Consider the following 12,967-nt stretch of genomic DNA (forward strand, 5'->3'; position numbering starts at 1 on the left):
TTCAGCAAATACTAAACAAACTTCAGCTCCTAAAATGCTGGAGTTCAACAGATACTAAACAAACTTCAGCTCTTAGAATGATGAAGTTTAGCAATTACAAAACAAAAATTTCAGCCAAAATTGCTAAAGTTCAGCAATTATTGAACTAAAGTGCATCCTCTAGGAGCTGAAGTTCATCAAATACTAAACAAACTTCAGCTCCTAAAATACTGAAGTTCAGCAGATACTAAACAAACTTCAGCTCTTAGAATGATGAAGTTCAGCAATTACAAAACAAAAACTTCAGCCAAAATTGCTAAAGTTCAGCAATTATTGAACTGAAGTGCATCCTCCAGGAGCTGAAGTTCAGCAAATACTAAACAAACTTCAGCTCCAAAAATGCTGAAGTTCAGCAGATACTAAACAAACTTCAGCTCATAGAATGTTGAAGTTCAGCAATTACAAAACAAAAATTTCAGCCAAAATTGCTGAAGTTCAGCAATTATTGAACTGAAGTGCATCCTCTAGGAGCTGAAGTTCAGCAAATACTAAACAAACTTCAGCTCCTAAAATGCTGAAGTTCAGCAGATAGTCAGATACTAAACAAACTTCAGCTCCTAGAATGCTGAAGTTCAGCAATTACAAAACAAAAATTTCAGCCAAAATTGCTGAAGTTCAGCAATTATTGAACTGAAGTTTGCGTGATTGCCTTTGCAAGTCAGGCCAAACTTCAGGCAAAAATATCTGAAGTTTTGCTTTGATAAGACTATACTTCAGGCAAAATATTCTGAAGTTCAAACTTCAGACATAATTTTTTGCTACTTCAGACCCGTATATCTGAAGTTACCCGAAAAGTGGGTACGCTTGCAATTTTTTTATGCAAAACGGGTATAGGTTAAAAAGTGACCCAAAAATCGAGTATAAATGCAAATCCCCCAGATTATAGAACCCTGCGGATATATTTTGTGTGCCGGGCTTCCGTGCATATACGTTACTGAATGAGGTAAACTTTTTTTCAACAGAATCAAAATATTTGGGACATTTTTTAATTATCTTTTAGGATTCAAATCTTTAAAAGTTACTAATAATTTATCTTTTAAACTAGCTATCTTATTAACCATGTTATTATTGAAAATTGTTAGTTGTGCTAGAAACGAGGAAACGTTAAGAAAAGAAGTAGGATGAGAAGACAAAGATCAAGTATAATAATTAGAATTAAAAGAGCTTGCAGAAGAAACAGAAACACGAGATCAACAGAATGAAATTTCATTGTTTTTTGTAATAACTTGGCTTTTTTCTTCATTTCAAATAGCATTGAGATAATTTTAACCACTGAACCGACTAAATGAGCACTTGGGAGGGGGTGGGGGTACGGTGGGGGATGTAGAATCATTTTATGATTTAATCCAAAATAAATACTTTATTTTTTGATTATTTATTTTTAACAGAAAAAATTCTTTTCATTTTTTAAGATTTTATATAGGACTAGGAGAAACAAATTCCTGATTCTCTACCGTATATCACGCCTAAAGATACGGATAGCTACTTAACAAGCCAATAGTTTGATTTTTCACCTAGCATTTTCTTATTTATAGTCCTTATTTTGTTTCTTCATATTATTTTGGTTAGTAATTGGGAATTGGCGAGAAAAGAGAAAATCATTTTTATATTCACTTATTAATTAAAATTAATTTAATTGAATAAATTAATAAAAAAATCTTTCAATTTAACAAAAAGCCTCTCATATTCCTATAATTTAAGTAGATGCAAGATATATGAAATTTCTTTTCCTAATTGTTGAAGCTTCTGTTCTTGGAATCTTCTTTTTAAGAAACAGTATATAGTCGAATAAGAAATAAGAGTGGTAAATTATATTAATAAAATAAAAATTAAAAAAAAAAAACACGTTCGTTATATTTTAAAAATATATACTAAATTTTTATCACTTTCCCTACCCCCACCAAAAATTTAGGAATCCAGTTTGAATTCTAAAAGGCTAAATCTTTCTACTTGGATTCTTTTCCTAAAACATCGCCCAATATTGTGACATCAAAATTATTTTTCTCTGCCTTTAATATCTAAAAATCCTTTTATCTTCTATTTCTTATTTGTTTTTCTTTATGACAATGTAAAACTCACAAATAGAATTTATACTAAAATTGCAAGTATAATTTACATTAATATTTGTACAAATATTACTACACCATCCTTTATCATGGGAAACGCTCACTAATCATATATCTTCTTAGTCTTTTTCCTTCTTCCTTAATATTATTCTCCTTGTTTTAAGAGCGTTAGGAAGTTAAACTAATTAATTATTTGCAGATATGGAGATTAATAGAGAAAATTATAATCAAATATTATCAGATGAACAATTTTTCGAATCAATTCCAATAGGTTATAGGTTTTTACCTACAGATGGTGAGCTCGTTGAGTTTTACTTGAAGAAGAAAGTCAATGGTGAAACTTTGCCAAGAAATAGAATTCGTGAAATATATATCAATCAACATCATCCTCAAGAACTTTGCAGTAAGTCTTTTTTTCTGAAATTTTTACATATTCTCTTGTTTGTCCTTTTGTTTGTTTTCTTTTTGTTTGTGGTATTTAGACGAGTCAGCTTGTGCGCATCTCGATTGTTTTATCTTATCTCGATTGTTTTATCTTTTGTTTAATGACTATGGTACCTAATATCTCGTACCATCAATTATTATACTTTTTTAATGACGGTGGTGTTTGGGCTAAACCTCGACTATTTCACTAGGTACCTACTATTTCGTACCAACAATTATTATGCCTTTTTTTTTTATGACGGTGGTGTCTGGGCTAAGCCTCGACTATATTTCACTGAGTATTTACTATCTCCTACCAGCAAAGATACTAGATAACATACTTTTCTCGCCAAGAATTGGACAGATGAGAAGAAAATACTTGATTTTTTGCTTATGTTGAAATTTGAACCCGAGAACTCGTGGCCGTTCTCCGCCACCTTCATTGACCGCTAGGTCTTACCTTCGGGCCGGGTGTTGAAAAATTAATGTCTTTTCTTTTCTTTAGAGCTGTAAAAAATAATGTGGAAAAACATTACTAGCGAAACCCTAATTATAATATCTGGTGCAATATCTGTTGAAATTTGAACCCGAGAACTCATGTTTTTTCTCCACCTTCATTGACCACTAGATCACATCTTCGGGTATTGAAAAATTAATGTCGTTTATTTAGAACTGTAAAACGAATGGGAAAACATTACTATCAAAACCCTAATTATATTATCTGGTGCAATATCTTTTACCCTTACATGGAGATGTTAGAGATAATAAACAAGATTACTATTGAAACGTGTAAAAACACTTTCTAAAATATTAATTGTCTAGGGTTAATGGGTTTAATAATAATAAAGAAAAAGGAGTAACTAATTTAAACAGTTGCACGGTTTCAAAAGGTTGTTAATTACCACATTCGGGAAAGAAAAGTTGTTTTGCTAGAAATACTCAAAATAAAATTAAGAGAGATAGATAAACTCAAGTCCAATTTTCACATATGGTGGATAAGTATTTTAGTGGGAAATAGGTGGACTAGTTAAACTTATTAAAATGTTTTTACTGAAATAGACTTATTAAAAGATTTGTGACGATTTTATGACAGAATTTATTAATGTTGCGTATTTCGAAAAATAATATGCTGCAAATATTATTTTTTCCTTTGGTCATGATATATTTACTGTCAGCAGGGGCGGAGCCACATATATATACATTCTACCACATACCCTAAATGGTGGTCAGTTTAGTTAACACTCTCAGTCAAAAATCGTACTATATATATCAGATTTCAGAAGAAGGGTAGTCTTGGTATAACCGGTAAAGTTGCTGCTATGTGACCAAGAACTAAGTCATGGGTTCGAGCCGTGGAAACTGGTTTATAGAAATAGAGGGTAAGACTGCGTACAATAGACTCTTGAGGTCCGGCCCTTCTTCAGAACCGCGCATAACGAAAGCTTAGTGCAGCGCACTGCCCAGGCATATATCAAATTTCAAACATTCTTAGCGAAATTTTTCGTCTTACCAATGGTTGTTGGTGCATATAACTTAATCCTAATCTTTTGTCGAGGCTCTAACGGAAACAGCATCTCTACCTTCACAAGGTAGGAAAGGCGTGCATACACACTATCCTCTCCAGGATTATATTTGGCATGTTATTGCAAAAGTAACAATTCTTTAAAAAAAAAATTAATTTGCATATATCTTTTGCGCAGATAGCCAACAAAGAGAGAATAGCTGGTATTTCTTCACTGGAAGGAAAAGAAGGTACAAAAATGGAAGAAAACCAAATAGACAAGTGATAGGCAAAAAAGGCTATTGGAAAGCTACAGGTGTTGATTCAGAGGTTACATACAATGGCCAAATTGTTGGCTACAAAATGACACTTGATTTCTATGAACAAAATGGAGTAAAATCTCAGTGGAAAATGCATGAATATCGTCTTGATCGTAAAAGTTCTCTACCTGATGCAAATAGCTCTATTGAAAACCAAGAGGTTAGTAATATATTTATTCATTTGCATAATATATTCTGCGTAAACAAATTTTTACACTATTATGTTACCTAATATATGATATAACAAGTTACATTGCTTTATTTTCAAGATTATAGATTTTAATGACATAATAATGTAAAAATTTCTTTGCACGGATAATGTATATAACTTAAACTCATTTAGTTTTACTTCTTTTTTTTTTTTTTACTATTTGTGTGTTTGTTTAGTTGTTTCTACTATATAATTTTTTGGTGACTAGTTGGGTTAAAACGATCATATTGTTGCTCACTTAGTCATAGAATGATGAAATTTACTATAGTTTCTCAATTTTATTTTATGTGATACTATCATTTTTTTAGTTTGTTTAAAAGAAAAATCACCTTTTTTTATTTGAAAATAGCATAATTTTTTAACTTCCTATTTTGCACGTAATGAGATGTTTTTATAACCACAAAAATATTATATTCCTAGTATGTTACCATATATTTTAAAACACTATCTTTCTTTCTTAAACATCATGTCTAATCAAATACCATCACATAAAACGAGATGCATAGGATATGTTTATCTATGTGTATATATATATATATATATATATATATATATATATAGTATTAATACTCAATGCATAATTAAAAAGAATGATATTTGTTTTTTTCCCTTGAACTGTGTGTAGTTGGACAAATATGTGTTGTGCGAGATCTATATGAACACCAAAGCTAAGCACATCAATAAACGAAGCAAGAAAGAAAACAATAGTGAAGATTTGACGATAGAGGATGATGAGTCCATGAATTCTCTCAACAATGACAATATTATTCAAGATACTGATTCGACAGAACTCAATAGCTACAGCTCAATCTTGTCCGAGATCAACATGTATCCTTATGAAGCAAAAATGGAGCATGAAAATTCTATAGGTTTCAAGAATAACACAGAGTTTGGTGATCAATTTATCCAAGAAATTACTCCTAATTTCTTGGCATCAATTAATCATGATCAACCCCCTATTCTGCGTGAGCGCAAAATGCTCTATGCACCGGACTGTCCATGTAATTATGATCAAATATCAAATTTTGGTGATGGCAATTTTCATTGCTTACAGGGTTTTGACGAGCTCGGTGTAGTGATAAAACATTTGTTTCCATAGATGAAAAATGAAAAGAGCATATAGTGTTACTTTTTTCTCCGGGATTAACATATTTTTCTTAGCACATGTTATTAAACTAATAATGATAAAACATTAGTATTAGTATTTCTATTGCTTCGGTTTTCTTATCACCTTATCTTGCTGTTGTCACTACTTGTTGTTACTTTTTTTTTTTTAAATCTTTCTTTGAGTCGGGGTTCTTTCGGAAACGGTCTTTCTACCTCCACAAAATAAGAGTAAGGTCTGCGTACATTTTATTCTCCTCAGACCCTATTTATGGTATTATATTGAATTTATTGTTATTATTATTATTGTTGTTGTTTAAAAAAGTACCAGAACTTTAACCACTATAAGGCCAAGAGTGGGCTACACTTCTCTTTTTTTTTCTTTTCTTTTGTTTTTGTTTTTGTTTTTGATTTGAAAGTAAATTTTATATGTCTGAAGTTCGCCTATTATTAATTTTATACGATATGATTTTAACCGTGAGAGGGTGGATGTAATTCAGGTCGAACGAAGTGAGAGGAAGGTCATTCAGAACCAGCTGGCGGGACTGAATTTCTTATTTCCAAAAAGCTAAGTGAACTTCAAACTCAGAGCTGACAGTTTAAACCACTACTATTAATGTTATGCAATCAGATCTCAGGTCTGAAATCTCATTTTTGAAAAGTGAACTTCAGACTCAGAACTACTATGAATTTTGGCTACCAGTTGCTATATTATTTGGGCTACATTTGCAAAAACATATTTCTTGGCTACAGAGGTGCAATTGGGTGTCGAGAGTTGTGCATTTGTGTCATCTTCTTATAATAGAAAGTTGATGGGCTTACAGTTTTTTGTTGATGGGCCTTTCTTGGCCCAAGACATTGTTTTTGGCTCAAAATTAGTCAAATCTTGTACATAAATGGCCTCTACCCAATTAACTGCACACTCAATTACTTAAACTAAAAATAGCCGGTTGAGGTAGAATATACACATAATTTATGTATTATATGTGTATAATTATATATAATCATTGTATAATCTATGTATATGGCTAGAAAAAGTAAACAATAAATATCGCCGTGTATTTGTGTAAAGATCCCATTTTTGATGCAATATACTTTCAAGAATGTTGTTCCCATATTTAATTTGATCCTTTTCATTTTTCTTTTTTCCTTTTTTGTTCATTTAGTGAATCCATTTACTAGTAAACATATAGCAATAAAAACAATAAAAAAAATCTAGGATATTCTTCTCTATTTGGAAATAATGCTAGACTTTAAAGTTTCTTGAGTAAAACACCCGGCAACCCACAAAGAATTTAATTGTTTATATTAATGAATGAGCTTAGCAAATCAAAAACCTAGCTATGTTCTCAAATGTAAAATTTACCAATTTTAAATTCACTTAGAAAAAGCAAAACCCATTTGTGGGAAATTTCAACTATATATGTCATTCTATTATAGTGCCAAAAGAGAAAAAAGGTAGAAACCAAATAGAACATAGAGAAAAAAGAGGGGGATTTTTTGTTCTTCTCCTTTTGATTTTTAGGGGTGGGGACCCTAGAAAGATTTGCTAGATAGTAAGACAGTGCATGATATAAGAGTTATGATTCATGTCTAATAAAGAGAGCCCAATCTCAATCAATATTAGATCCCACAGTCAAATCCCTTTTGCTTTATGAGAAAAGTTTTTAATTTTTTGTTTTGTGTTTCTCCTTTTTTGGTGTGTGTGGGTGAGAATGGATGGGGTGGGGGTGGGGGTGGGGGCTAGTATGTCAATACAACAACAACAATCCAGTAGAATTTTACAAGTGGGATCTAGCGAGGGTAATGTGTACGCAGACATTACGCAGACATTACCCCTATCCTGAAAATATAGAAATTGTTTTCGAAAGACCATCGACTCGAGAGCAAGAATAGAAACAAGTAAATATCAACAACGCCATGAAAATGATATCAACAATGAATGAATCTGAAAAACCGATGGAAGAAAACAATAGCAATAGCAATAGCAATAGTAATAGCAACAAGCAGAAACAATGCACAGTACTAAAAAATCGAAGCGAATGATCTATTGGTCAATGAAGTCGGTTAATATAATAAAAGGTCAATTTCCAAATCCGAGCAAAAATAAAAGATACTAAATAATTTCTTTTCATTTGTTTAAGTTTTAGTGGATCAAATTACCTGATACTTCTATTAGTGGGAGATAATAAATATCCGATAAAATAGTCAAAATATGCTAAGTTGACCCGAATATCATTATTATTATTATTATTATTATTATTATTATTATTATTAAGAGAAGGACAAAAGTGGCCACATATAGCATGACTACTGCACATGTTATTGGTGGGAAGAATTGAGAGTGGAGTCATGTCTTTAGTCCTTTTTGTCTTTGAAAAAGTACAGTAAAAACTTAGAACATGGGATTTGGTTGTTCTAGTCTATGTAGTACAGACATAGCAAACAAGTTTTAAGTTTAAATTTATCCTTCAACATTTGATTATAGTTTAAGGGGACAAGCGCAAAATTAAAATTTTATTTTACCAAAAATTTAATGACAGGTAAAATTAAGCAATTTCGAATAAATTTGATATTTTTCTCTTTAAAAAATGACACTGTATAGTCGATGTAAAAATAATAATCGAAAAAATATATAAAATTTGTATATATTTTGTGTGTGTGTATATATATATATATATATATATATATATATATATATATATATATATATATATATACAAATTTTATATATTTTTTTGGCTATCGAATGTAAATAATTTCTGACGCGGCCTAAAATTGATAATATGCCCGAAATGAAAAGATGAATTGACATACTCATGAATTCGTTTGGTTGCATGAGCTTAAATCCATAACCTTCGAATTGCTGCTCTTCTGATTAAAGTACAGTTGTAATTTAATTATAAAAAATTAATCCACACACTAATCTAATAATTACTTAATATCTTAGGAAACTTGTAAAATTGGATTAGCATATTGGTGCTGATCTTTAACCTAACAGGAGGGGCTAATTAATCAAAAGTTCCGGCGTTTAAAAGCTGAATGATTAGTAATTTTTTTCTAAGTTATGTATACTTATATATAAGGAAAATGTATATAGTATTTAATTATTTTAATTAATTAATTAATTAATTTGCAAAGGGATATGCTACAAAAGCTGTAATGAAATGATTAAAGTCTGTTGACAATGATAAAAGAGATATCATTATTGTCATATGCAAAGTGCCAATTCCATGATTTCTGCAAATATTCTGCTGAATGTATGTGAAATTCTTTTTTTTTTTTTTTTTCCAAACCTCATGATTATAAAAAAGTTGAAAAACAAATGTGACACCATTCAGAGTTTAGTACGCCCGGGACGGATTGATTAATTCAAATTCGTATTGTATAAAACTTATTAAAGGAGGAACTACATTGTATTTATATGTTTTTTAATTTCAAATCTATACCGGGAAACTTTTAATTAAGTGTAGAAGAATATATGGTGTTTATTTTACTTCATTTATATATATTTTTTGTGAGAGGGGTTACCCCTAATATCATAGAGACATGTTAAGACCCTACATGTCTGTGAGAATATTATTTATGTGTCCCACAAACCTCTTTTTCCTAATTTGTAGGTCCATACACATTGTGAAATAATTCAGTTCACCTTCAAATTCAAATGTGTGAATGGAAATTCAGTCCTTCAATCATACATGTACAAAGTCATGAAAAAGAAAAACGACAGTGAAGAAGCCAAGAAACAATAACATCAGCAAGAAAATTATGTGATTATCAAAAGTTTTTTACCTCCAAAAGTTGTGGTGGAGCGATTAATAATCTTTTATCTTTGACCAGCTGTCAGAGGTTCGAGTCTTTGGTATAAAATCGTCTTTAATAAAGAACATTTACCTCTAAATTGGAATTTCTTGACGTGAATTTGAATCAGTCGTATATTAAAGTGAATAATAAATACTTGGGTGGAAAACCTTGAAAATAAACGGCAAAGGGTTGAATAAACTTCTCTACTTTTGAAAATGGTCTAACAATACCCTTCGTTATACTATTGGGTTACCTATACCCGTGCAGTCATATTTTGGGTTCAAATATACCCCTCATTTAAACGGAGGGACACGTATCATCGTCTTGTTGGTCAATTCGAAATATCTCCTAATTAATTAAAAAGACTCATTATCCATACCCGAAAATATTTCTTTTTTGTAAAAACTGAAAAAAAAACTAAAAAACATTTTTACTAAAAATTTAAAAAACAATTTTTTTTTTCAGTTTTTACAGAAAAATGCTTTAAAAAAATTAAAAAATATTTTCTAAAATAATATTTTTGTAAAAATTGAAAAGAAAAACTGAAAAGTAATTTTCTAAAGCAATTAAAAACTGGAAAAAACTGAAATATTTTTAACTAACAACTGAAAAAAAATATATATATTTATTTTTTCAGTTTTTACAAAAACACTACTTTAGAAATTTGCTTTATATTTTGTTTTTCAGTTTTTATAAAAATATTAGTTTAGAAAATACTTTTTAGCTTTTTTTAAAGCAGTTTTTTGTAAAAACTGGAAAAAAAAAATTATTTTTTTTTCAGTTTTTAGTTAAAAAAAATTCAGTTTTTCCAAACAAAATTGCTTTAGAAAATTGATTTTCAGCTTTTGTTTTTTTATTTTTTTCAAAAACATTATTTTAGAAAATATTTTTCAGTTTTTTCTAAAGCAGTTTTTTAAATATTAAAATTGACACACACAAGAATTCAAGATAGCTTGGTTCTACTGGCCCTCAAATATCGAGCATGGAACCCATAGATATATACTCTGTCCAATTAAATATGATAAAAATTAATTATTTAATTTACAAAACAAACATACAAAATTATGAAAATATCAAAATTGGCACACACAAGAATTCGAGATAGCTTGGTACTACTGGACCTTAAATATCGAGCCTGGAATCCATAGGTATATACTTTGTCCAATTAAATATGATAAAAATTAATTATTTAATTTACAAAACAAACATACAAAGTTACGAAAATAATAAAATTGACACACACAAGAACTCAGGATGGCTTTGTCCTATTGGGTATCAAATATCGAGCCTGGATCCCGGACCAATTAACCAATTAAATATTGTATAATTATAAAAAATAATTATTTAATTTACAGATTAAACATACAATTAATGTTGTTTAATTTACAGTATACGGCATGGACGTGCCGTCTATGCATCCCGCACCTGTCTACGATGAGCTATTAGTGTTACAGGGCGATCATAGGTCCGCCTACGTATGGGAGGGAGGTTACTGGCCCAGACTCTCCGCGTCGGGAGAGTGGACGGCATGTGGGATTTTATGAAAGGACAGAGATCTCCATCCCCGTGTAGTCCAGGATACGGGCTTCTATAGAATTTTGGAGATCGGGCGGCTGCAGCTCGATTGGTCTTTGATCACAGCCCTGATAGAGCGGTGGCGATCGAGGACACACACTTTCCACACGCCCATTGGCAAGGCCACCATCACGCTGCAGGACGTGGAGTTTTTATATGGGATGCTTGTTGATGGACTGCCCATTGCACTGCCTCAGGCCATGAGAGAGATGACGCGTGGGCAGTATTTGGACATGCTGCTGCAGCTCACTGATTTATGGCCACAGGATGAGACTGCACACTAAGGGGCCAGTCGCATGAGTTTGACAGCTATTCGACAACATTTGGAGATATTGCACCCTAACATCACCGGGGAGATAGATGATCTGCATATTAACTGGTATACGAGGTTGCTGTTGTTCCTTCTGTTTGGGGGGGGGGGAGGGGGGAGGTCTTGTTCCCGAACACTTCGGGGAACCTAACTGCTAGATGATTTACCCTAGTACAACTGGGGGGGCTGCTATTCTCGCCTACTTGTACAGGTATCTGTGTTGGGCGAACATGGGCACCCAACATGACGTATGTGAATTTTTTCCGCTTCTACAGGTGACAACATATTCGAATACTCTGTTCATTCCTTCCAATTCTATCTAGTCAAAACTTTTCTTAAACTTTACGTCAACTTTGTATGTTAGGTTTGGGCCTGGGAGCGGTTCCTCCAGTTGAAGCCACCTGTACCACCATTACCCCAGATGTACCACCTATGTTTCTCCCTCTAGCAAGAAGGTGGGTTCTCCGACGTTGATGTGTATGAGATTATGAGGCTCGGCATAATCTCCCCCTTTGAAGGGATGTGTTGGATATGCTGGAGGGCGCACAGGTAAATGTGTACTTAAACTTACTTGGTATAGCTTCACATGTGTTGCGCATACTCACATTTTCTGTTGTTATTTGATAGTTCATCTGGACGCCATACATCGACGACTTGATAGGTGGCCTGCCCGATTATTGCTCGGCCGACCGACTGATTTTGAGCACTTTCGTCCCTCTCATGTGCCTCGAGATTGTGGAGCATCATGCCACAAAGCGGGTACTTCGCCAGTTTGGCCGTCCGCACTATATACCTAGGCCTACATGATAGGCCACACATTTATCAACGTGATGATCGTTCCAGGGTGGACGACGCATATGTAGCATGGTTAGAGGCGTAGGTCCATACTTGGGACGACCGAGCTGACCTAATTTCGCCCCCCTTCCCCCTTCAAAGATCCAGACGGAGACTATTTAGCTCTATATGCCCTGGTACCGCCGCGTTACCCGACTTTTTGTCGGGAATCCCATTCATCAAGATGGCGGTCGGTACGTTCCATAGACCTGTGTTCTTCTTGCTCGCACGCAGCATCTAATGACAAACCGTAAATCATATGCGACAAACAACCTTGTATACATCCGGACTTGACTCCCATACCGTCATCTCACGACACTCTTTTACGCTGTACATTTTTGCCTCCCTGCTTAGGCGCACTTTATCAGGGAAAAGCATGCCCTTTGTCAGCACCTTTGGTCTAGAATCATCCCACATTTGCTATCCGAATTTCATCAAAATCCTTTATGAGAGCATCCACATCCGGCATTCTTGGCAAGTTATCAAGGTAGGGAATCTTCCTTGAATGAAACGACATTTGGGACTCGTACACTCTTGGTCTAACGGGGGGTGGAGCATACTCCCTCATCAAATCAGGTCTTTCATTCACTTCCTCCTCGTTACCATCCTCACGAGGGAAGGGTGTGTCGTCTTCGGAATCATAAGCATTATTGTCATAATCATTGTTCTCTTCCTCACTCTGTGCATCTGCCAGATCCCGATTTAATATGTCGTCTTCGGGCAATTTAGTGAGGACAGGTGGTTCAACTTGCTCGTTTTCACTGCAGAAACATCAAAATA

General features: G+C 33.0%; 1 protein-coding gene across 1 annotated transcript; it reads left to right on the top strand.

Annotated features, from left to right (window-relative positions):
- Positions 1–2,306: 2,306 nt before the first annotated feature.
- Positions 2,307–5,659, top strand: LOC104104587 (NAC transcription factor 29-like). The gene is made up of 3 exons (XM_009612721.1): positions 2,307–2,508; positions 4,229–4,509; positions 5,186–5,659. Exons 1-3 carry the CDS (start codon positions 2,307–2,309, stop codon positions 5,657–5,659), a joined length of 957 nt encoding a protein of 318 aa, XP_009611016.1.
- The last annotated feature ends 7,308 nt before the right edge of the window (positions 5,660–12,967 follow it).

The sequence above is a fragment of the Nicotiana tomentosiformis genome, chromosome 4 (assembly GCF_000390325.3).
Source record: "Nicotiana tomentosiformis chromosome 4, ASM39032v3, whole genome shotgun sequence".
NCBI lineage: Eukaryota > Viridiplantae > Streptophyta > Magnoliopsida > Solanales > Solanaceae > Nicotiana > Nicotiana tomentosiformis.

Bases quoted from the DNA above. Each gene is read 5' to 3' on its own strand.
- LOC104104587 (XM_009612721.1), top strand. From the start codon at position 2,307: ATGGAGATTAATAGAGAAAATTATAATCAAATATTATCAGATGAACAA. The intron at 2,509-4,228 runs GTAAGTCTTTTT...TCTTTTGCGCAG, and splicing joins TCATCCTCAAGAACTTTGCA to ATAGCCAACAAAGAGAGAAT. The intron at 4,510-5,185 runs GTTAGTAATATA...AACTGTGTGTAG, and splicing joins GCTCTATTGAAAACCAAGAG to TTGGACAAATATGTGTTGTG.